The sequence below is a fragment of the Phoxinus phoxinus genome (assembly GCF_949152265.1).
Source record: "Phoxinus phoxinus genome assembly, chromosome: 3".
In the NCBI taxonomy this organism is placed as follows: domain Eukaryota; kingdom Metazoa; phylum Chordata; class Actinopteri; order Cypriniformes; family Leuciscidae; genus Phoxinus; species Phoxinus phoxinus.
Window position 1 is genome coordinate 37,715,101 of NC_136878.1, and position 25,895 is coordinate 37,740,995.

The 25,895-nt window shown below is 37.8% G+C and overlaps 1 protein-coding gene across 8 annotated transcripts; it reads right to left on the reverse strand.

Moving 5' to 3' along the window:
- Positions 1–1,856: 1,856 nt before the first annotated feature.
- Positions 1,857–25,065, reverse strand: hnrpkl (heterogeneous nuclear ribonucleoprotein K, like). 8 transcript variants are annotated; one of them, XM_079608533.1, is made up of 16 exons: positions 24,934–25,065; positions 22,440–22,550; positions 19,442–19,539; positions 19,302–19,358; positions 18,390–18,433; positions 12,992–13,091; positions 11,544–11,657; positions 11,288–11,416; positions 10,832–11,142; positions 9,543–9,596; positions 9,114–9,153; positions 7,935–7,950; positions 7,670–7,702; positions 7,475–7,542; positions 6,614–6,783; positions 1,864–2,761 (listed from the first exon to the last, which is right to left on the reverse strand). In XM_079608533.1, the coding sequence occupies exons 2-16, from the start codon at positions 22,498–22,500 to the stop codon at positions 2,731–2,733; spliced, it is 1,326 nt and encodes a 441-aa protein (XP_079464659.1). In that variant the 5' UTR covers positions 22,501–22,550; positions 24,934–25,065; the 3' UTR covers positions 1,864–2,730. The 8 variants fall into 8 exon arrangements, with proteins under 8 accessions (XP_079464665.1, XP_079464659.1, XP_079464663.1 ...); XM_079608535.1 differs by having other exon boundaries at positions 1,865–2,761; positions 13,019–13,091; XM_079608534.1 differs by having other exon boundaries at positions 1,865–2,761; positions 9,114–9,156; positions 13,019–13,091.
- Positions 25,066–25,895: the final 830 nt, after the last annotated feature.

Sequence of the window (25,895 nt, forward strand, 5' to 3'; positions counted from 1 at the left end):
TCTGCTAATAGCCTGTAATGTTCATTAAGGCTTATCAGCATCATCCACTCCCTGTTCAGGGTTCCTACGCAGTTTGGAAAAGTATAGAAAATAATGTAATCTGATTTGAATAATTTCCAGGTCTGGAAAAGTATGGGGGGGGGGGGGGAAGAAAACCGAGCATGGAAAAATATTTGTTTCCAGACTCTAAAATATAATATTAGGAATTTCTCAAATAAAATAAATGTAGTATAGCCTACAAGCAGAATGTTTCATGGCAAATGTTTAGTGATCATTTAGTGATTGTCAAACACGACCGAATGGATTCAATGCACACATTTTCATTATACAAAACTGTTTGTCTTTAAGCAAATCTCTTTTGAACTTCACTAAAATAATGTTTATTTGAATGCCACTCGAACCAGCAACAGATAAAGGAGCAAATGATCATCTAAATCAGACTTACTTTGCTGTGTGGTGATTGTGCAACATCAAACAACTATTACAATATCAAGCTGATGTATCAGAGGTGAATATTGCAAGTTATAAATTGTATTAGGTTTCTTCTCATCATGTAAGTGCATTTTATTACTTCAAGAAAACCCATTAAAAAAAGTATTTACAGATGACTGCACTATATACCAAATATAATGCTGAAAATGTATGACCCATTTATGTTAAATATGGTCTGAAAAAAATCCACAAGGTTTGGATATTTGAGTCTGGAAATATATGGAATTTTTGAAACTGAAAATGTGGAACTCTGGACTAATCTTAATACATTGTTTAATGAAATTATATTAGAATGTAGGAACCTATACTTTGTAAGTAATCCTTTCATGATTCCAAAATAACAAAAAAATAGATGAGACATTTGTCATACAGGGAGCTAAATGATTACAAACATAATCTGTTGAACAAAAGTAATTTAATCAAAATATTTCAGGATTTTAGCAATCAGTTTCAAAATGTAAATGTTCTCATTATCTGTCCTGATCACCCTCTCAGGGTTTATTTTGACTGATTATATAGTTACATGATTTTTACACTTCCTTACAGTCACATGTTTTCCTTTTACTGTCGTTTCAATTGTTCTGTGTTCTGACAAACATAACATTCCATAGAATATGATTTAGGAACTTGACCTGTTGATCTAGTGTCTTATTGGGTCTCATCATGAGTTTTATAGTTAATGGTTCCTAATTATGTAGGACATTTCCAAAAAAATCTTGTATGTTGGGAAATTCATTTCTTGACCTAAATTAGATTTTTAGTGAATGGGGTGAAAAAAAGTGAAAACAAATTACAACAAATCTATAGTTTATTCACTACAGTTTAGAAAATGATAATAAAATGACAATAACTCATGAGTTATCAAATCAGTAGACATTTCACTGGTTTTGTCCATCTTTCTGTTAAACTGTCTCACAAATGAATTAGGTTGAATAGATGTCAGCTGTTAAATTTAAGTACACAATTAGATAATGCCAATTAGGTCAACCAATTGCCAAGCAACGCTTGATTTTATCCAGTCTGTGGTGTAAAAAGATATTTTATATCTAGAACTATATTCCAAAGCATTCTTGAATTACAACCATTTAACTTCGGAATGTGCATGCATATATATATATATATATATTAATGGATATAATATATTAAAAATTTAATATAATCTAATTACAAGTACTTTTGGGAATCCGATTATGTAATCCAGACTACATGTAATCAGTTACTACCCAGAACTGGTTATTAGTTCATTCAAATAACCCTGGTTACTAGATTCCTATATGCACTGCACATTTGAATTGCATCTGTCCCTTTGAATGGAAATTCATTGAAAAAGCACTACAACCAAGACACAAACACACCCAACAAGTCATGTTTTAGTAAAAGGTGGCACAGATTTTATTTTTTAGATTTGCAGCACATTCTACAAAGACACCAGAGGGGACAATGAGAAAGAAAGAGATATGAGATCATGGAAGAGACCTGCCACAATTTTTTTTTACAGAGAAGCTTTTATTCCCCTCCTCCCCCAAACCGTGGAGAGAAAAGTCTAGAAAGATCCATCTAAAATGGTAAAAATGCTTACAAACAGACGTACAAAAGCGCCAGCAAGATTTAACAGATCCCAATGTCAATGGAGTAGAAACGGTCAATCGATCTCTTGAAGTTTTTCGAATCTGAAAATCGGGTTGAGAAAACTACCAAAAAAAAAACAAAAACAAAAAAAACTCAGGAATGAATCATTTTCCCATCCTGAAAACCTTCATTTTTCAAATCAAAATAGATGTTCATCCTTTAAATAAAGCGGCACTGATATTAAAACTTTAAAGAACTGAACTTAATATTTACACTTCCCCCAAAGTCTCATCATAAAGAAAACAAGATAATGCGACAATAAATTCATTGGCAAAAAAAGAAAAAAAAAAACCCCATAAGATTACATTCTGCATGTTGCACAGACTAAGCATGCAGCTCTGGTAAGGCCAACAGCGGACATCACAGATGGGCTCCCTCAACTTACAAAACAGTACAATCAAAATGGAAAAATCACGTGCAGAAAGAATATGTTAAAGAAATAAGAGGATCCACTTGCTTTTGAGAAAACTTTTCCCTCAAATATGTGGTTTAAAAAATATTGTTAGGAGAACTGGCAGGGAGCACATCTACCCAAGAAGCAGAGGAATGTAGGTTCTGAAAACAAGTTGAAGTGAATGGGTATGGCAGTTTGGCTTCGATCTCCACCCTCTAGAAGAACCGACCAGAGTACTGCTTCACGCTGAAAGAGGAAATGACACGGATGAAAACAGAGACAAAACCTCGTAGTGCTGGGACAGTTCAGCCAGCGGCCAAGTGATTTATAATCGGAAAACGCTGTTACAATAAACAATACAAAAACTGTATTATATAAAAAGTAAATGCAGTGAGTACATCATCTGGTTTATTATACACTGTGCAGGAAAGATTATTAAACATGTTGATTTACTTATGAGAGCATTTTAAGGTTGTTTCCTGACTCTTAGCATCTTTAAGGTTTACTCATACTAGCAAGCAACAGGTATTCAAGTCAACATGAAACATTTTCATACTTTTCTTATTTCAGAGTGAAACTCACGTGCACATTACTGCTGTCCTATCTCTGTAATGCCCACACACAGCTGCTTTAAAACATCAGAAATTTGACTAACTCAAATTAGGTAGGGATCGACTAGTTAATAAGTACGGATGACCAGTTTTTCCCTTCATATTTTGTTTTGATATTTTAGCAGCTATGCTTTAACGTGCAAGCACTATGGCAAATAAATTAGATTTAGCCGTTATACCTTGGGCTGTGACGATAACCGCACTAATGAGAGTCCTACCGCGGTGTTGAGGTCATCAACACACGGTTTCTCCGAGGCCTTTGCGAGAATAGCGAAGTACTGAAGTGACAGCAATCAGTGGCGAGCACTTACTGACAGCGTGACTCACTATTTGGTTGAGGAAATGGTGCCATTTCGTACTGTTGAGATGCCAGCGTTCAAAGCATGCTACAGGCTTTTAGATACACGATATGTACATCCTGACCGAAAGTACTTTTCTCAAACAGCGATCCCTGAAAAGTATCTGTCAGTGAAGGACGGCATAATACGGGACTTTAGAGACGTTGATCATTTCTCCGTGACAACGGATATGTGGTCAAGCGTAAACATGATGCCATTCATGTTGCTAAATCATACATATATTACAAGTTACCCAATTCATATAAATTGCGAGCAAAGTCGTCAAGACGGTACAGACAGAAGGCGGTTATAATTTTACCTTAGCATTCAAATGAACGAATATTTTCATAACATGAGCCGACTGGAATAAAGAAAGAGGTCAGCGTGATTGATATTCAAAATGGAAAGCAAGCACTGCTTTGTTTAGGGTTTGTATATCTGCACTCCTAATTTTGGTTTCCATTTTTGAATGACGAAAACAGACTATTGATACCTGCTGAAATAGACAGATATTTACTTGCATGCAGGCGCAGAAGACATGCTAGTTGACAGTCGCCTTTCGTCCTTACAGTGTGTTCATGCGCAGCTTTTTACAGTCAGCTTTTGTCGCCGCTAGTTCGTTTGACGTCGACATGGTGTGTCGCGGGCTTAAAAATCAACTGGTCCAACTGGCTCTTTTAGCTAGCTAGGGTTGACGAGAGATGTCGTATATAATTTGCGAGCATCAGGGAGCTGCGATCAATATGCAGGGTATTGAAATCGCTTTTGATCAATTTGTCAATGACGCTCAGGATATGTTGTGCACCAAAAACTCCGCCATCGTCTTGTCAGTCATCTCTCCTTACGTCATAAATAAAATCTCAACTCGGCAGCACTCAATTCGAAATTGGTATTGAGAATTGTGAAAATTCAATGGCATCTAAAATTTTGGTTTTGTAGCAAAAATAACTATATTTGTGATACATCTCAGTGAGAGGAAATATCTTAGTAATTGTATGATAATAAGACCACATCAATTAACAAGAGTAAAACAGGGTCAATTTTGATTTCATGCTGACTTAATATTTAACTAAATGACTTAATACCCATGCAGTAAGAGTGAATAATAAGAGTGTTTCATTTGCATGAGAACATCATTGCATGTTACAGACAGGAGCCAGTTTTGCATTAGAAAGCAGTTACAGTAGAAAGCTAGCATGTAACAGTAGAAAGGCTGGTTTATGTCCATGCTGAATCAACAAACAGCAGAAAGACTTCAAAACAGCTTGATTTCAGACTGAGTATAAACCAGCAAAGACATGGTCAGATGAGAGTACAGATGTTAGTCAGAGTAGGTTAAACTGGCAGGCCTCTTCAGTTAGGGTGGGTGAAATGTGTTTGAGGGTGGGGGCAGATGATGCTGGGCCTGTGCTGTAGGGCAGACTGTGATTTGTTGTCACTTCATCTAACTAACAACAACAAAATCACAAGTCTTCCACACAGAAGCAAGCCAGCGTTTACTCCACTCTCCTGGGTCCAACTCATTTGCCCCTCTGTAAATTATGTTTGGATTCTATCCCAAATGGAACTAGCAAAACAAACCCTTTTGTACACATTTCACAAAAGGAAAAAAATGTGAAAGGTCAGGCAAAGAGAAGTGCATGAAATAGCAGTCAAATGTATATGAAGCATGAAGCAAGTGTGTAGAACTTTTGAAAATACAATTTAGTTCCACATACAAAAGCAAAAAGAGACAAGGCAATTTGGATTAGCATTTCAGCACCTCTATAGGGGCGTTCACACCAGAGAGTTATAGGAACTCAGTTACAGGATCTAGCCATCAGGACAGTTCCCCGAGAACTATTTTTTTTCCCTAGGGCCATTTTCCTGGATGCAATCGCACCGCCAGTAGGAAAGTTGCAGATGCCAGTGTTTCGTATGGCATGCGTTATCGCTCTGGCGCGCGGTGACACTTTGATAGCACTTAGCTTAGCCCAGTTCATTCATTAGGGACCAAACAGAGATGAAGTTAGAAGTGACCAAACACTTCCACGTTTTCACTATTTAAATACAGTTACACGAGTGGTTACACGACCAAGTAGGGTAAAAGCAGGTAAAATGGATGACTATAATGTATGGCGGAATAGCACTTGGGAGCACTTTGATATATTCTCGGCGCAGTAATATCAAATGAGAGGGAGAGGATTTTTCAGGAGTGATGATATTACTGCGCAGAGTCGAAGTGCTCCCAAGTTTTTAATCAGGGCATTTGTCCGGTTGGGCAAGTACAATTCTCTTTCACTTGTCCCTTAAAAAAAAAACAAAAAAAAACACGTGTCCCGGACAAGCGTAAATGTCGAGCCCTGATATGTTTTCCTTGATTGGTTTTCCCTGAAGAGAATGGAGAAGAAGTAAAAGAGTGACGCACGTTCATTGCGTTTTACCGTGATGATGAGAGTTCCGTGTCTTTATTAAACTCAACACATTAATGATTTATCCATCATTCACCCTCGATTAATTGGGATGTTATGTTTTTATCACTTGGCTTGCCCGACCCGCGGATTGTGATCCGCGCAGCACTATCGGCAAACTATACGGTTTGAGATTCGACACAGGCCAGGAACCCGCAACAGAACCGTCACGGTGGAAAAAGTGTATCTGAGCATGTGACTGTCAGTTCGAGATTTGTCGAGAGCCGGAGGCGGCACGAAATTTGACAGAGGCGGCCGCCTCATAATTCTCTATGCAGGAAAAACCCTGGTTATAGGAACTATGAAAATGTTCCTCCGGTGCGAAAGCCCCCCGTTTTTACCCTAACAAAATACAAGACTTCGTATACTTAAGGAAACAAGGATTTGTGTAACTGTGTTCAAACCAGGTATGACAATATAAAGCAGTCAATTTGCATAAAATTTTTTTATGTCCAGAAAAAAAAAGTTCTATAAGGATCCTTATATGAAATCATTAAAGAACCATAATTGTTAAGTGGAATCAGAACCCACACTGAAATCTAATTGGTCCAAAATCCCATTCTGATTGGCTAGGATTCAGCACAGCATTTTTGTGAGCACAGAAAAGTTGCTGGAAACCTGTCGCACCTGGTCAGGACACATGATGTTAGATGTCAGGATGGGGTTGTGGTAAAGTGATGGAATATGTGATGGACTTGCCTGTTCTGTAGTAGATACTGGGCATTCTGAATCTGGTCCTGTGTGCCTGTGATGGTAATAATCCGGTCCTCTGAGCCCTCCAGAGGCTCATCTATTTTGATAGATGCTCCCGACTCATGACGAATCTGCTTGATCCTCTGTCCGCCTTTTCCAATGATGGAGCCGGCCAGCTAGAACAAGAGTTGGGCAAAGCTTTAGCAAGTACGATTTAGGGTTATTATGGTATGCTAAAACAATTGATTTCAAGTATTTGAGTTAAATAAAATAAATATCTGCCAACAACTGAAACAAAATTAAATAGTTATTTTTCAAAGGCAGTACTTTGGGTGTGAATTAGGGCTTGGTATAGACCTTTATCACCGTCCCCATGTCATCACATCCGGCTCCAAATAGTAGCGGAATCGAATTTCTGCCTGCATTGTTAATGGATGATAACCAATTTTCCCAAGAAAATAAAACTTTAAAAAAGTAATATGTAGTCTTATGTGCCACCCCAGCATGTATGGGTCGCTTTCATTTTAATGTGCACCATTATCAGAGCGATCAAATTGTCAGGGCTGCCAGATTTGCCACAGTCATGAGATGAATAAGGATCTGCATAAATATAAACCGTATATAAATACTAAAATGGCACTGGGGCTTAGATGTGGGCAAATCAGACTCGGGTCTTTTCCCACCCGCTTGTCTTTCTTGTAACTATTCCCACTCATTTATGTGCACCATCAAATAAAAAGCAAAAAAAAAAAGCAAAAATCTAAGAAATTTCCTTTTACAATAGTATGAAAGCACAAACTATAATAACCTTATATATAATATGGACAATAAATATATATTTTTTAAATAAACACATTTTACACTCACATCTTTAGGGATGGTCACTTGTGTTGTAATAACAGGCCCACCAATGTCGCTGTAAGAACCTCGACCACCTGATGACACAAACATCTTACTGTGATTCAGCCATTTTATAGTTATATGTCGGTCTCTCATTCACACTCTACAAGCATAATTAAAATATATAATTCATATTCCATTATCACAGTATCTGACACTCACCAGATTGGAAGGGCTCCCAAGAAGAATTATTGTCTTCAGGTGAAACAAGAAAAGAAAAGATGGAAAAGGTGATCAAGATATCAGAGCTACGACAGTGAAGGATGAAGAGAGAAAAGCAGGAAACACTACACTATCAAGAGGAGAGCAGTGCTCCGTTTGACTGGAGGTAACCTTGAGCTAGTGTGTGTGTGTGTGTGTGTGTGTGTGTGTGTGTGTGTGTGTGTGTGTGTGTGTGTGTGTGTGTGTGTGTGTGAAAAACACTCACCATATCCACCTCCACTCTGTGTACAAAGATGAAAAAAAAAAAACATGGAGTCAATTCAAAAAGCACAAGCATACACTCAAAGCACATTCTACATGGATAACTAATTTTTCAAGCTCCCGATCTGACACATACATTTAAAATTAAAGCAATAAACCACTCGAGGCCATACCCCGCTTAAAGGTTTTTAGGTCACTGCTTCACACACCTAACACTCCTTACCACTGTAAAACACTTGTAAGACTTGGGTTCAAAGGGCCTATTGCTTTAAAAAAAAACTGTGGCAACAGCAATATGACAGATACTAGTGATCAATAAATAATTCAAACTGATTTCTATTGCATAATTTTCATTACTGTAATCTCATTTTTTTTTAAAATCACAATATTTAATTAATTGCATTACATTTTCTGTATTACAATAGTGAGCCCACTGAACAATGAAAATGGAAGGAATAAGTATTATGGTATCAGGAATCAAAGGAGGAAAAAGGATTAGTTTGTCATGAATTTGTCAGAATGCCAAAACCATCCTTAATGGTTCTAAAACGGTCTTTTTTTATTGCAACATAATTTATATTGTCGTTATAAAAATATATTCTATAGAATTTATTACATCGTTGATATTAGACGATTGATAGATCCCTGATAAATTCATATTATAGAAACAAGACCTGGATGCGTTTTTTTGCAAATGGTCCAGCTGAACATACTGGCTATATTACAGCAGCTTCGAATGTACCTCATCCAATTAGACTCTAAACTATCAGTTTGTACAGAAGAATTCAGCATGCATGAGCTTGTTCCTCTATATGGACAACGACAGGCTTGCCATCTTCCAGAGCGCTCAACTCACTCAGAGCAGCGTTGCACAAAGTTCATTGGCGAGTGTGATGGCTTTCACCTACGTATTAAACTGCTCCTTGGTAACCAAGGCAACAAGTGATTCAAAAATCTGTTGCCAAGCAACAGCAGGCCAAACCAGTGCACTAGGCATAAGAGCTTCACATATGCATCTATTACACTGTCACTTCAGAGAGAAAGAATAAGCTAGCCATTACACTTTTTTCTGAAAGTGCCCATTAATTAATCCTTCACAATGACAGATGACAATCAAGTGATGAGTCTCAGTATAAATGTTGCAAAAATACAAATTCACATGCAGCTGTTCATTTATCCTCACCATGCTCTCGTAGCGGTCTCCAGGTCGCCCCCTTCGGTCACTGCTTACAGGAAAAGAGACATGCTTAATTGGATATGCTTGTAGTGAGCATGCATCTGAAAGCTCTGAAATAACCCATATACATATATATACACATACATATATTTGTGCTGTCAACGTTAACGGATTAAAGCATGTGATATATATTTGTAACGCGTTAAACTGAAAAAAATTATAATAACTAACGCAGCATCCATAGGCTAGCTTTACATTATATGATCCCACCCTTATTCATGCAAATGCTTTTAAACCATTAAATCGCGACAAGACAAAAGAGAACACGCTGCCTGTGAATTTCCTGTCATGAGTCCTTAATTGTGCTTTCTCCTTTTATGTTGATTTGCAAACATGTAGCGTGCCATTACATTTTCTGCTTTTGTGGTTACTTACCTTGGTCTGTCGTCCATATTGCTGTGATAGCTCTGGTGGGAAAATCTATCACCTCTGGAAACAAAAATGGTGTAATCAGTTATTCTGGTATGATTCATGATATAGGACACTGTCCAGAGAACTCACCGAAACGGCATTGATTCCCTCATTTACATCATTCAACAATATCAATGGTATCAAAACAAAACACAAACAACTGTGGAAAAGATAATAAAAATGCTTCTAACTGCTAGCCTGGAAATCCAGACCTAAATCTGAAAGATTAATGGTCTGGTGTCGACTAATGAAAATCGGCCAGCTCGAGGGGCGGCACCAAGCATGCATTTGAAAATCTCACTGCACGCAATTGGCTAACACTACGACCAATCACAACAATACACGTGGTGATGTTTCACTAAGCCCCATACGATTAGCTACCAGCGGAGTAGTAGTGGGAAGTTCGGACTTCGGATCATTTTACTGACTCAAATCTTTGAATCTCGTTCAGCAAAATTAACAAATCTTTTGAGTAATTTCGTTCATTTCAGCATAATACAATTAAAATGTCATGTTAAATAGCCCAACACATCTAGTACTCAAAAAAATGTAGATTACGAAAAGTTTGGTCCAACTTAAGTCCAGGCTATTGCAGTCTGTTAATTCACCTCACCTCCTGATCAAAGGCATTCTTTTTTTTTGCAACTTCAAATTTATCACGTCTACTCTGTTCCCCGCCTCTCGTGTCTGTCTTGGGGTCCGAACTTGAGCGGAGTTAACTGGTAGATTATACTTTTGCCGTATCCGGTCGGCAAAACAGCAAAAACTTTCTTCTTGCAAAGGAATGATTCGAACGCCGTCTTCTGCTCCTCTTTTAGAGAAAAGGGCAAGTCTAAATATTTCATTGTAGCGCCCAAAGCCGTTCCAAACAACTGGTGTTCATCCATAGCCATCTTGCAATGTTTACTAATGACTAATGTCATCTCGCCTCTGGCCAGCCTATATCAGATAACCCGATGTGATTGGTGCAGTTCAGATAGACGGGCATATTTAATGAGCATTATTACTCGACACCAGAGTAACTCGCTGAGAAAATTCAACTTGTGCTCTCGCGAGAACTCTGGATTTCCAGGGTACCTAATTGCAACATTTATTTAAAAAAATTAAATGAATATAAATAAATACAGCAGGGCTTCCTGGACTCCTGTTCCTATTATTATCATTAGAATTAGCCAATGCCCTTTTTACAAAAATAAAATCATGTAGGTTGTAGAAAACACTGCAATGCACAATAAGCAAAATTCTCTACATACCCTCCTCTGGGTGGTGGTGGTGGGGGCAGAGGCAGATTTCGGGCCCTACTGCCCCCACGTCCTCCTCTCCCTGGTGGGGGTGGAGGTGGTCCACGGCGTGGGCTCATATCATCATAATCTCGTCTGGAAGGGGGCATGGGACGGCCACCACGGCCAGGAGGCATGCGATCGAACCCTCCCCGGCCGCGCATCGGGAACCCACCCATAGGCCGTCGCCCTCGCTCTTCATACATCATGGTAAAACCGCCATAGTCATACGTTTCATCATAAAAGTTTGGGTCATAGGGCTGGGCTCGACCTTTAATAGGAGCCTACAGATAACAGGACAAATATAAGCTTTATTTATGAAGCAAAGTGTTTATCTAAAGAAACTGTGGATGTTGCTACAATGTCAAACGAGAAAACTGTATAAAAAAAAAGGGGAACAAAGTCCTTCCATCTCTGTCATAATCTCACCTCTGAAATCAGCTCTAGAATGACCTTGATGCACTCAACCACACGCTCAGGTTTACCCCCGACTAACACTACGCGGTCAGTGGAGTGGGGGCAGCATTCCTGGAAGAGCTTGATTGTAGTTTGGGTATTCTTAAAAATGAATACAATTTATCATCATCAGAGAAATACATATTTTTGGTTAAACTGATATAAATATTTTAAGCTTCCTGGCTCCAAACTCTATTTTACGACGTGGTATTTTTAGCACTGTGCTTACCTCCCTCAGTTCCTTGATCTTGGCACCTTTGACTCCGATAATGCCTCCGGCCAAACTCTGATGAATCAGCAGACGCAGCTCACAGTCAAAGTCAGTCCCGCTATAGTGCTGATACTACCAAATATACAGAAAAAAAAGAATGTTTAAGGACACGTGCAAACCAACATATATATCGTCACATCCACAGCTTCTCTGTTTATTCATTGAAATATTTGATATAATTAATATTTTTAAAACAGTTTATATATTTTTTTAGCAATGACAAATACAACTGTACAGTAGGGCTGCACGATTTGGGGAAAATGTCATATTGCGATTATTGAGGTCAATATTGCGAAATAATAATCAAATGGTTTCATGAGTCAACTTGCTTGGTTCTCAAAGAAAATGCATACACAGATTAGTGATAATGCTGAAATGTGTATTTCTCAACTCAAACTAGCAACAACTACTAAATTATTAATAACACCTATAATGATCAATAAGTCATTGATGTCTGGATAAAAATGACTGGATAAATAAAGTTATAAAAGTTCTTTAGTCAAGAGCAGTTAGTCATTTTCTCTGTTCCCTTTGTTCTTTGATTAACTTTAACGAGAAAGATAATTAGTGGCTACTGTGTACTGTCTCTTTAAGACCAGTCACTGCTGACAGAGCATCTCAATTGCTGCGTTAATAGCCCTAATTAGTTTATTTCATATAAAATCGCAGCTTTTTGCGTCATATAATCACATAGGCTTGACATCACGATTGCGATATGATTAACCGTGCAGCACTACTGTACTGTATACAAAGTCTAAAGTAGGGATGCACCGATACCACTTTTTTTCAGACCAAGTACTTACATTTGGGTACTTGCCAATATGAGTACTTAAAACCTTGTTAGAAGACCTGTAATGGTATTATTTTCATCAGATGTTTTTTACTTTCTGACTATAATAAAGTAAATATACAACTTGTATAATCAAATTGCTTGTGTTAAAGGAGCTAATTCTCACCCCTCCTCTTGACAAATTAGCAGAGCATAGTTTGCAGTCTGCTCAACTTTGATCATCATTGCTTATCTTAAAATATATCCAAACTGCTGACATTACTCCTCCTCCTCCGACTACCTGCTCAACTAACGAGAGGTTAGGCTTATGTCACGTTGCCATATCACGTTTTTTGCGCGTGCAAATTCGTTATTTCAAATGTAGCAAGCGCGCTCATAATAGAAGTGGCGCGGTGCATCCCCAGTCTACAGTATAGCTTTCAAATTTGGAATAGAATATTGTATAAAGTCGGACTCAAAATTTAAGTTGTTATTCACTGAATATTTTTAAAATCATATGCGTTCAGAACAATGCATCAACTTTTAGAGTAGACTAGCGTACAGATGACATCAAACCTAACGAATATGGACTAAATTCTGCAAAACACCAATTTGGATTTCATAGGGGTTTTAATACCTTCGATACTGGGTTTGGTATGCTCACCTCCTCCAGTGTAGGGATGATCTTCAGCAGAATCTCACCAATGGTCTCTATATCTGCACTCACACTCAGGATACTGTAGCAGAACATCAAGTGAAATGAAAGATAAAAAGCAAAAGAAAACAAAAAACAGATACAAAACTTTAGATCCTGAGCCCTGCTGCATACCACAAAGCAATGAAGTAGGGGGAAATAACACTTTAAACCAAAAGAAAGTAAATTAAAAAGAGGACTGCTGAACACATGTTTTAAGTCTTCCAACACTGGACTGAGATACGGGCAATCGACATGCACTCAGTTCTCGCACATTCAATTAAAACAGGCCTTGAAGAGATGGGCGACAGTGGAAGGGCTGAGACTGAACAGGCACTGTACGGCTACACGAGCCGAGAAAATGAGAGAGAGCAAGACAGGCCTGCTTACCACTATGCCACCACCAGATCATTTGGGAGAAGTAAGAAATAAAAAATAAAAATAAAGTCTCTTGCAATTCACTCTATGGTGCCATCAGCACGTCACATTCTCTCAACGACGAGAGAAACCAAACCAAAAACAAACAGAAGCAGCAAAAGACCAAGGCGAAGGGGAAGGGAAAGAATGAGAGATTTTTGCAGATTAAGAACCAGAACGTATGTGGGCTAAGAGAAGGAAAAAAACAAGGGGAAGGAAATGCAGCACCAGAGAAAAATCAAAGACAACAGTGATGAGTGACAGAGAGGGCCGCGCCACGGCACTAGCTCAGAATCATGGACAGTGATGTTGTGAACAGTGAGGGAGGGGGGCTCAGGGGTTGGGGTCAACAAGGACAGAGCGAAAAAGAGATGGGCTTTTCCACAGTTCACTGTCAGTATCATTAGCTATGAAAATAAATCATCCAAACTAGGGCTGGGCAGTATAATGATGCATAGGACGCGATAACTGGTAGATATTTTGCTATATTATGGCAGGACTGTTTTAAGTTACCGCAAAGACCAAGAAGTAATGCAAAAATACTAGCAATGCACATAAATTAATATTTTCACAAAACATCGAAAAGGAAATGAAAGTCGCCATGAAGTTTTTTGGCTTTTAGTATGAATATGTTAGCCTTAAGGTTATCTATAAGCTAGTGTGCTGCAAAACAAGACAAAATTTGCATTTAGAAGATATTAGCATTCAAAACTTAGTCTCTTACTTCCGCCAACATGTTTCAACACATTTTCTGTCCAATCAAATGCTCTCTAGAGTCTATAGCGTCCTGCCCCCTACATTTTAAATAGCTGCAGCCAAAATCTGAAATTTTATTCATGAATAATGACAGATAGTGTACTATTTAGAGGATAGGGAACGATTCAGACAGTGCAAATATGCTTTCCATTGGGGCGAATGAAGTCTGGTTTCACATCAGTGTCACCCGAACCGCCGCAGCGCGCACCGAAAAAGAAATCTGCCTACGTTCCTTACGTCACAAACTACAACCAATCCCGTCACGGATATCAACATATCATTAACTATGCTATGAAGAAGGGGAGTCACGAAAGAAGCCAGGTTATTCCAGTATACTTTTCTGTTGATATGACAAATAGAGTACATTTAGCAATATAGAGGGTGAATTATGTATAAGATGTATATTACGATGTTATGATGAACCTTATATGCCTTTCTCCACTGATGTTCTAAGTTGTTCAAAGGGTTTCTAAGGATACTGATGTTTAGAAGGCAGACTGAGATGGCGAACATGTTTGTGTAACATTAGTAACACGTTATTAGCTGTTTGATAAGAGTCAAGCAAAAGGCCAAGTAGAGAGCGATACATAAGGAATAAAATGATTGACTACAGGGGGACTTTAAAGTTTCCATTTAGCCGAGAACCGAAACTGAAATCGATTCAAAAATGAATCGCGATTCAATCTTCCAGTGATTCGAATCAATTCATAAATTGATATTCTAAATGTCTGTTAATAATGTGATGTTGACGGAACAAAGAACGGTGCAGCACAGGACAGTTTAGAGAGCACACAGGCTTGCAAGCAACAGGGGACAAATGAAGCTTACTTGACAACTAAAGTTCCATATCAGTAATTTAACAAATAGAAAAAAGCTTTAAATAACGTATAATTACCAGCAATACGGTACAAGCTTTTTTGTACTTTTTACACACAAGAAGTGCGTTCAACGTGGACGTGCAAGCAGTTGCTGTAATGAACAATACCTGCTTGTAAAAGCGAATGAACATATCTTGTATTGGAAGCTAAATCACCAAATATTGAGAATGCAACAGTGCATATTATATTTATTTAATTCCAAAAGATTGGCCACTGATCGGAACCAGCTGTTTTAGCACTTCCAGTTCCATCGTTCTGAAGTCAATGGGTTTTTTTAATGGGATTTTGGTTAAAATGGCTGAAACAAGGTTTGTGGTGAACACAAGCTCAAGACCAGGGTCCGAAATTAACTTTTTGGCTCACCTGCCACGGGGACTGGTAGATGAAAAAATCCACCAGCCAAGCATATTTTTTACCGGCCAAAATAATAAACAGCCTTTTTGTGTCACATATACATTAATTTCAGTACATTTAATTGAGATAATAAGGTATTATGTTGAATACAAACAAAAAATTGTCCAGAGCAAAATTTGAAATGTAGGCTATAATAATTTTTTTATTTTTTATTTTACACACACACACTCTTAATCTCTCTCTCTCTCTCTCTCTCTCTCTCTCTCTCTCTCTCTCTCTCTCTCTCTCTCGTTTTTATGTTGAAAGGGATGGCTACTGTTCATTTAGCTGTTCATAATCTGTCCATTACTGTTCACACACATTTCTGTCATTTTCTATCTGAAGCTATTGCCTGCAACATTGAAAACTCCGGTCTCTTGTGTTTAGCGCGAAAGCTCACGGACAGTCGTGCCGTGTACCTGCTGCTTTGAAGCGAATATCAGTTTAACTGACTCGTAACGTGTGCAATATCTCACGACCTCCCGAGTGTCCGAACATTTTATTTTATTATTTATTCGCTAAACGGAAAATCTACCAGCATTTGGCGCTTGGCGGGTGTTAATTTCGGATGCTGAAGACAGCGCTTAGGAGACGGTGAAGCCTTTCGCCTGTCTCCACTGAGAGAGAGAGAGACCGCGCGCGCGACCGGGGCTCGCTCTCTCTCTCTGCTCGTTCTTCAGTTAAAGATGCGCCCTGTCACACGCGCAGCAGTTCGTCTACATTCAGCTACTCACCGATCAGATAAGACTATGGCGGGACAAACATTTTATTAAAAACATTTTATTACATTACTATTTTGGTATGAACATTCACCCGCCAGTGTGGCGGATAGCCTTTTGAGATTTAGTCGCCAAATGGAAAATCTACCCGCATTTGGCGCTTGGCGGGTGTTAATTTCGGACCCTGCTCAAGACACTTCCACGTTTTATTCTACGACAAAATAAATCAGTATAGCCACTCATGATTTTTTTTTAAGCGGTTATGTGTCTTGAAAAAGGGAGTTGCTAACAAGTGGCTAAATGGGACAAAAGAGGCTGTCGGGGGAATTAAACACCATCACGCCAAACAGGTAAACTCAGTACGCTTCTACAACCTCATTATGCTTATAATTGTGCTCAAACTATTCTAACTCAAACTTTCAGGGTAAAAGTTTTTAGATAAAAACTGAAAGAGTTGTCAGAAGCTTAGTGATGGTGACATTAAAGTCATGGAACCGTGGTGTAGTTAGTTTATAGCATACCTTTAGCTTTTTGCTTCTGGCAGCTGCATTTAGGCTTCAAAACTCACAAAAGTTGTGTTCATCTGTGAAAATAATCTTGATGGACAAAACTTCTAAGTATCATAAACTTTTGTTGATCACAGACCTTGTTTTTCACGATAATCCAAAAGCCTATTGAAAAATCCTAATGGGTTTTTGTTAAGGGAACCAATGTGATGCTAACTGTTAGTTGGCCTACAAAGTGACGTCATACCTGCACCAATCTATATCGACGATGCAAAAGACGTGCTCATGCCATGAGAGGCGAATATGTAAGGCTGAGTTTCAGTTTTAACCGGGTTTGAGTAAAATAATAATGTGGTTACAACGGGTGTCTAATTTAAACTACTATATTAAATAACACTAACAGTAGCTGCTGTTCAGCAAACTGCTGCTCTACTTATACTGTCTTCTGAACTCTTCCCTCTCTTAAATAAAGCTCCAGTGTTGCCAGATATTAAAAAAACGAGTCCCTTAGCATAGGGACATAGCAAAAGTGTAACAGGGGAGCAAATGTAAACAATATAACTACGGTAGTTACCAATATCCTAAAAAAAAAAAATTTAGGAAATGTAATTTATTATGAATAATATAATTCAATATAAAATATTTAGATAATATAAATTGATTGATGAAGTAAAACAATTAAATATTAATTCAACAAATTTAATTAAAGTTTAATTATACCTATGAGCTGTATTTAATATCAATTGGGGACACAGGTTCTTAGGGGGGCTGCAAGGACAATAAAATTTAATACAAAAACAAGTTTAGAATGAAATCTAAAATCAAATCTTTGAATATATTGAATCAATTTTATTCAAAATCAAGAAGCAATTTTTAATCGAATCATGACCCCAAGAATTTATTATAATCGAATTGTGAGATTCCAAAAGATTCCCACCACTAGACAAATTTAGTTGGTTTTGGTTATTGAGGAACGATGCAACTTCTCAAATATTGAATTCAATTGACGCGTGTTCACAGGTGAGCCTATTTTACAAATCTGAACGCAGACTATCCAATCAAATTTTACATGTATAGTTTTATTGTTTTGAGTCTTTCCTTGTACATATATTAAAGCTAACATATCAGACTTAATCTTTTGTTGAATAATCTGGTATTTTGGTTTGTATACATTATGTTCCAAATAAAAAAAGCAATATAAAAAGTACATTTAGCTTGAAACGCATTTAATTCGCTCAATTATCTGAAAAGTGGAATTACATCATGGTCATTTACAAAATAAATAAATGTTTTGTTAAATGTGCACCAAAATCACATTATGGTCATACCGCCCACCCCTAATCCACACATTCAGCAGAGACTAATATGAGTGCAGTCTCTCTTCATCTGAGGCAGGAGAAGTGATTGATTACATACAATTCTGTGCAACAAAGAAAGTTCGCTAATTATATTCAAAGACTTAATGGGGGTGTTGGGGGAGGAGAAAAGACATTTAAATATATACAAAAAAATAAAAATTAAGAAAAAAAAAGTCAAATGGAACAATACACGTTTCTTAAAAGGGGGGGGGGGCTATATGTGTGAAAATGTTAAAATGAAACAGAAGGCAGGTTATCAAAGACATGTGTTCTCTTTCTAATCAGGCAGTGAGGCAATAACTGGTGGGACATACCGCTCTGGGCCACTGCTGTCTGGGACTGATACACTGGCATTGTACTGCATTGGTCGTGGAGGTTGGCATTGGGCAGGGGCATTCAATCACATGATGTCAAGTAAGGTGCCCGTTTAAGGAGGGGCACGTTTATGGGCGGGGCCAACCGGGGTGTCAGGTGGGCGGGCGGGCGATCAGGGGCGGAGGTTGGGCCAACATCAAGGTGGGCAACGCAGGAGGGGCAAGTCGATCCAGTACATGGGCAACGGAGGAAGGTGGCCAAAAACAAAAAAAAGTAAAGGAGAGGGAAGAGGGGGAGAAGGAATACATTTTTAATTGAATACAAGGCTTTACTCATTAATCTACTGTCCAATTTTTTTTCTTTTGAAGAGACTTGGCAAAGAATGCACAAGAAAAAGGGCTGGACAGATCTAAAGACACTTTTAAATGTAGAACCGCTGGGCAACAGTGGTTCATACAGGACTATGGGTCAGCTCAAGAGTCAAGACATCTGTAATTGGGTTTTCGAAGTGGGGGAGAGTGAAAAAGAATGCCTTCAACAATATAACGTTGAGAAGTACTTCCCCTTATATACACAGTGTCAAAGACTCACAAAATAGCCCCATTTCAGAGAGCTTGTCTGTCCAAATGAGCCAACCTATAGCTACAAAACGGAAGATCTGCCCTCAGGATCAAATGCATTCAAATCTTTGGAGGATTTTAATGGGATTTTAATGGACGGATTGGTGTCATGAGTTTTGATTTCTGGGATTTCAAATCCGACTGATTCGTGTTTTTGACTGATAAAGCTGAAATGCTCATGAAAACAACTGTTGGTCAAAGGATGTTGTCAGAAGTCTTGTTAATACTTGACCATTGGAGGACATTGTTTAAAAGCTCATGATAAGCATGCAGCATGGTCTTAATACTCACATCTGTGCGCAAGGCTTTAATGTTCTTGCCTCCCTTTCCAATCACAGCCCCTGCATTCTGAAAACACAAAATTACACTGTTAAAATGTCATTATACTGAAGAAATGGAGAAGAAAAGTGCATGTGTACGGCTTTACTCACTTTGCTCTGGAGAAGCACCCTGAGTTCCACCATTTCATCTGCGTTGCGGGAGCGTTTGAATGCCTGTTCCTCATCCATGTCCTCAGCGGGGCGCTTGCCTGAGGGAACACAAATCTGGCACTTGAGCCTCAACCACAATTAAGACATTCCTGTTTATCAAACTGCTCGTTCTGAGAGAGTGCCAGCATGGAATTCAAAACATAATCAGACACTAGTGGATGAGGTTTTTACAAAATTTGAGAACCTATAGAAAGCGGTTTAAAGAAGTCAAAAGGAGACATCCAGAGAAAAAGCTTTTAACAATCATTCATATACACACTTTGTGCTGAAAGCTAAAGCTTTTGGGCCAATAGTGTGCAACAGTTAGGATCTGGAAGTAAAAATCCCACTCATTTTCTCCATAGGCGAATTGATTTTTAATGATATCTTATAAATCTTTAAAGACTATTAGACCTATTGTGAGCTCCAGAGTTGCTAATCGCTGTCGCTGGTCATGTGTGTGATGCTGGCCAATAGTGAGCCTACGTTCTGACGTACAACCCAGAAGTTGTTACACTACGTGAACTCACTCGGAGGCACACACAGAAGAAAATTAATAGTTAAATAAAGTCGTTACTTTTGTTTAGTTTTTTTGCGCAAAAAAAGTATTCTTGTCGCTTGATAAACTTATGGTTGAGCCACTGTAGTCACTTGAACTATTTTAAACATTGTCTTTACTAAATTTCTGGGCCGGCAAGTTTCAATTACAATAGAAGCCTAAAGAGGAGTGATCCAGCTCTCAGATTTAATAAAAATTATCATAATTTGTGTTCCGAAGATGAAAGACAGTCTTAAGGGGTTGGAACAACATGAGGGTGAGTAATTACTGACATCATTTTCATTTTTGGTTGAACTAACCCGTTAAGATGCATTGTGGATGATCGAATCACAAGTAGAACGTATCTGTATCTTTTGTCCACTTTCAACCAGTTCTGTCCTAATTTCTTCAAGGAGAGGGTCAATGGGCGGATAAATGTAAGGGCTTTCAAATTTTCCATGTTACGGACATAATAAGTTTGCGCAATTTACATACAGTATGAACAGAACGTACAGATGACGGAAAAACCGAGAGAGCATCAGCTTTCGTTTCTGCTCTGATAGCCAAGCCGGACGCTGTGAGTGCGTGTTAGAAATCAGTAATGGTGAGAGAACATTGTGCTTTGCATGTTTTTCATCTTCAAACCAAACTTGGGTTTTAATGCCAACAAAGTTTAAATCCCATCTGGCTAGCACGCTTCCCATAATGTTTACGCATTAAGTCAGTAGGCGGAGAGTAGGCCGTCTTTTGTGGCTGTTTGAACGCATTCGAACACATGAGCGTTTACACTACAAAAGAAATGGGTTTTCATCTACCTCTGGAAGACCCTGTTTACCCCTGTATTTAGTGTATGGGAAAAATACTAGAGGTCGACCGTGGATTTTACTGATATTTAGGTTTGACCGTACGTGCCGATAGCCGATTAATCAACCGATATTTTTAAAATGGATACTGGATATAGAAAGAAAAAGAAAAAGAAAAAAACATAACACTCCAAGTTAAACAGTGCTGATCTGAAATGTGCTATATGAAATAAATATATAAACATGAATATATTCAAATGAAAAGTTCTACAGAACGAATTCTACAGAAAATAATTTAAACATTAAAATATTACAGGTTTCTTTAGCTATAACCTAGAAACACACGTAAATTTCATAGGTAACACTTTGCAAGTCCCATTTGTTAACAAGGATGTATTAGCTAGCTTTCATGAACTAGTACCGGTATATACATTTATGCAATATAATTTTTTTACAGCATGTATTAATATTTGAGCAAGACAATTGTACCTTGATCATTCATGTTAGTTCATAGTACATTAACTAAGGTTAACATGAAATAAAAATTAAAACTCAATTTAAAATGTATTAGTATATATAACAATGAACAATACTACAACATGTATTAACCTTAGTTAATGATAAAAAATTAATATTATTGTAAAGTGTTACCATTTCATATAAATCGAAAGAGTCTGCTATGCTTAAAGATGGCCATCTTTAATATCTGCAAAAGCCAGATTAATTAAAATAAATTAAAAAGATAATTAAATTACTTAAATGTATATTACATGTATAGTCTGTCACTTTATTTGCTTCTATATTAGAACACTTGATTTTGATTATCTAATCAAAATAACAATATAAATTGCAGTGATAAAAAAAAAAAAATAGAATGCGTTTCTGATTTGTTTGTGTTTCTGTCGGCTGCATGAACATGTCAATGTTGAGAAAGCAATCACGTCACTAGCTTTAAATATGCAACTTCACTGGCTAATGGATGCATAAAATTGACCAGCTGGATATAAACTAATGCAAATAGATGGTAACAATTGCAACATTAAACATTTGGGTCAGGTTTGCGTGTGTTTTTGGCACATTGTTTTAACTGCTTGAGGTAATGTTAGAGTCCTCATAGCCTTGACGGCAAACATACTTCTGTTCTTTTTTTCTGCTAATCCAGCATCCAGTCAACAAATGAATTACTTTACAGTCCATCTTGCCATATCATTATAGTGTTCTGTATTCATACAGTTTCGCTGTCGGTGGTTTAAATGGCATCTGAAGTGTCAGTGCGTGCAGCTTGTGATCTCCGTGCAGCCTCACGCATTACAATAAACACACGCGGTGCAGTGAGTTTTTATTTGGCCTCTAGAGGCCGCTCTCGCTCTGTATAATGCCAGCAGTCTCTTCTCTGCGCTCTCGTACTGTGTATTGACTGCGTACTCTTTCCAGCTGCTCCAGCAACGGACACAAGCCGGAAAAACTATCGCCATGGATTTTTGCCGATAAGGATAGTTCCACCAATCAACTATTGGCACCACCGATGAATCGGTCGACCTCTAAAAAATACTTCCAAAACCAAAGCCACGAAAAAAGTGGGTGGGCACTGTTGCACTCTTCAAAGACTATACATTACCGTTAGTGTCAATGTTACTGAAAGTGGTCTCTTCTTCCTGCTGATCAATTTTTGTCTCCATTGTCTTCAGCCAGCAGTCAAAATGGAATAGGCTGTCCTCGACGGGTCACTCTAAGAGACAGTGTGTTGAGTGTTAAAAACATTGCAGAAAATACCTTTTTTAAGTCCACATGAAATCAAAAATATCTTTACGAATACTCGGTAAGCACGAGATATCGCCCACCATATCGGTATCGGCCGATGTGTTCATTTTTTATGTTATCGATAACATTTTTGCTTTTGCTTATAATTTTTGTATTTGATAGCCTTTTTTTTGTGACATTGTAAGTGCAATTGTAATATTATATCTATTTTGTGTGTGTGTGTGTGTGTGTGTTTTTCTCATATCGGATGCGTTTGTTTGGTTAACGCGGTAGTAAACCGTTTACCGGTGATCATCTTTAGCTTCAGCTCATGCAGCTCAAACAGCAATGCACAACAATAATAACTATGATTGGAGCTGTCATATTACATACCATTATAACAACAACACTACTGTAATAAAACGTTGTGAATTCTTTGGGTTTAGTTGCCGCGTTTCATCACGTTGTTATGGGAGGAGTGCATCCACAAAAGGAGTTAGGCTACACATGCTGACTAGCACATAGGCTAATTCGTTCAAATTCATGTTATTTTGTGCAGATATAAGTTAATATGTTCATGTTGTATAAATATCTGATTAATCTCATATAGGATGCGTTTCGTTGATTTAATTAACCCGTTAACAAAGCGCTTCAGTTTACCGGTGTTCCTTCTCTCAGCTTCAGCGCACACAGCTAAGTGCAGTTATTTGAAACAGTAGCTAATTTTACTTTTAAATGTTTCCTTTTAATAATTATTATTCATTTAATTAATAATGACAAGGACTTATTTTTTTCTTTATTTTTTAAGTTAAGGAATAGGCCTACATTGGTTCAAACTAGGCTACTTGTATTGAACATGTTTGTACAGGTTTGTAAGTGCTTGGGACATGGTATTGGCAAAAAAAAATCATATTGGTGCATCCCTAATGACACACTTTCCTTGGTAATAGCTTGTTCCATATATAAAACTCCTTTTAAGAAAACTCCTTAAAATCAAGAATCAAAATGTATTGATTATACGAATAACTACATAGGCCCAACAATATGCAATACTTTTAACATGATCTCTAGACTGAACAGGACAATAACGATGAATTTATGATACAATACTGGAGTGTTTTACTGTCTGGACTAATGGTCTTTGACAACAACAGAAAGTGTTTTCTCCTTAGAAAAACACTTTTCTTTTTCTTTTGCATGGCAACAGATAAGCCTGTTTATTCTTTCATCCTAACTATGCATGATAACATAGTTAGTTTCATTATTTGCATATTGCACCATTATTTCCCAGAATAAACCAGTGACTAACCTGTTGAAAACCACTGATACAGAGACAACTTTTCACAATACAATAATTTCCAGATTAATAAAATCAAGTCCTGTCCTACAGTTTTATCCTGTTTACTCCAAAATATGTTATTTAGGCCGGGAGTCAAACAAGTCGGTGTCTGTACCATGGGACAGTATTAGTATTTACTATGGTACTGAATATAACCTTTTTCATGATAACCGTTATTTACATGCTAATTTATAGAATACCATGGAATTGGAATTACCACGGCTTATGTCTACAAAAATGGTAATATACCACGGTACTTTTCTGTTATTTTTCTTGACTGATAATATACAAATATGTTTACTTACGACATACGGTTACTTTAAAAGCAAATTAAAAATGCAAACAAGGTATGCAAAAAAGCAAGCAATTAGAAAAACATTCTAATTCAATTAATTGTATCAAATACAAGACCGTTTAAACAGTTAACTAACATTCACACTGGTTATAAGGACTAGTTTCAGGGCTGTGTCAAGGCCCAGTGCTTCAAAATGGTGCGCAAGTACGTTAGCATTTAGCCTGCTAGCCTTCCAGTTACAGTTACCATAACAGTACAAGCCTTCTTTAATTGACAACACAGCGGCATTTACTAAACTTCACAAGAGAAATACATGTCAATTTTGCGGACTTTAACAAGACCACCTGTCTAAACATTTTAAACAAACGTCCGAATTTTGCACAAACGATCTACGGGCACAAAATGGCTTGCAAAATTACAACACGGGATTTGGTTAACGTTAGACCATTTAACTGCCATCTTTTTATATACCGTTTGTTTCTGCGTGCAATACTTTGCTTTGGTTGGATAGTATGAGGGGAATAATTGTCTGTTGACTGTTGCGACTGAACAGCAGGAAACTCTCCATTTTGAGATAGGCTCGTCTTAGCAAGCTAGCAGGCTAATTTACAGCACGGCGCCGTATAAAACGGTCTAATTACCGCTCGACATTTCTGTTATTTATTATTCCCGGAAATAACAGCACAATATCCAACGGAAGTGTCTTTGTAGCAATATGGTTCAAAATATTTAACAAACCTGCAGGCAGCCCTTCCGTCACACCAATTTTCGCCCGAAATTTCTGCACCTTCTACCTTGATTTCATTGTAGGTTTACGTGCATTTTTTTAGCTTCGTGATTGGCTACACCAGAACTCAAACCCGCAACTGTATTGGTTGAAAAGACTGTCAATATAAAGTCTAACAATCTAATTGGGTAACGAGTCTGTCAGCCTTGTGATATTGCCCCGCCCCTTAGCATCGTCATAGCAACTGAGAAGCGCTGTCGTTTTCTTTGGCGTTTAACATCTTGGTATCATAATATATCATAAATATAATATTTACAATTTGTTTTATATACTCACAAATGTACTGTCGATCAAGGTGCACCCTCTCATGTCTTTCGCATTGGACTGGTTTGGTTAACACTGTATTGCAAAAAAATAATAGGCTACAAAACCCAGTAAAAACTGATATAGACCGTTAAGAATACAGGACATATCTTATCTTGTACAGATGGCTCTTTTTACGACCAAAAGGGTGGCTTTAATGGCCAAAATGTAATCATTTGTGTTTAGGGAAAAATCAAATAGTGATTGCAGCTCACATTGACCGTGATAAAAAAAAAACGTGTTGCCTTGCTTAATGCATTTGTCGCCCTCTCCTGGTAAAAAAATATAACAGTCCCGTCACCTTTCACTTCTTTTGGCTTGAGCTAATTTCCTAAACCAAGGGCCCTCAGTGTACACACCCGTATCATGCTGAAATTAACTCAAATGTTCATATAACGCGTGGAATCTAGTGCACATGGTGGACTCTAACTTCTCTCACAAGATGAATACGGACGTCAAATGTGAGATTCAAACGCGCATTTTCAGAATTCATCATAGCGCTCGGGCCGTCCCTTCACTTCACATAAACTGATAATTCGGTAAACACCCCAAACAAAGTAATATAATTTATTATTTATTATTAATATTATTTCGTCTCATTGCCATAGAC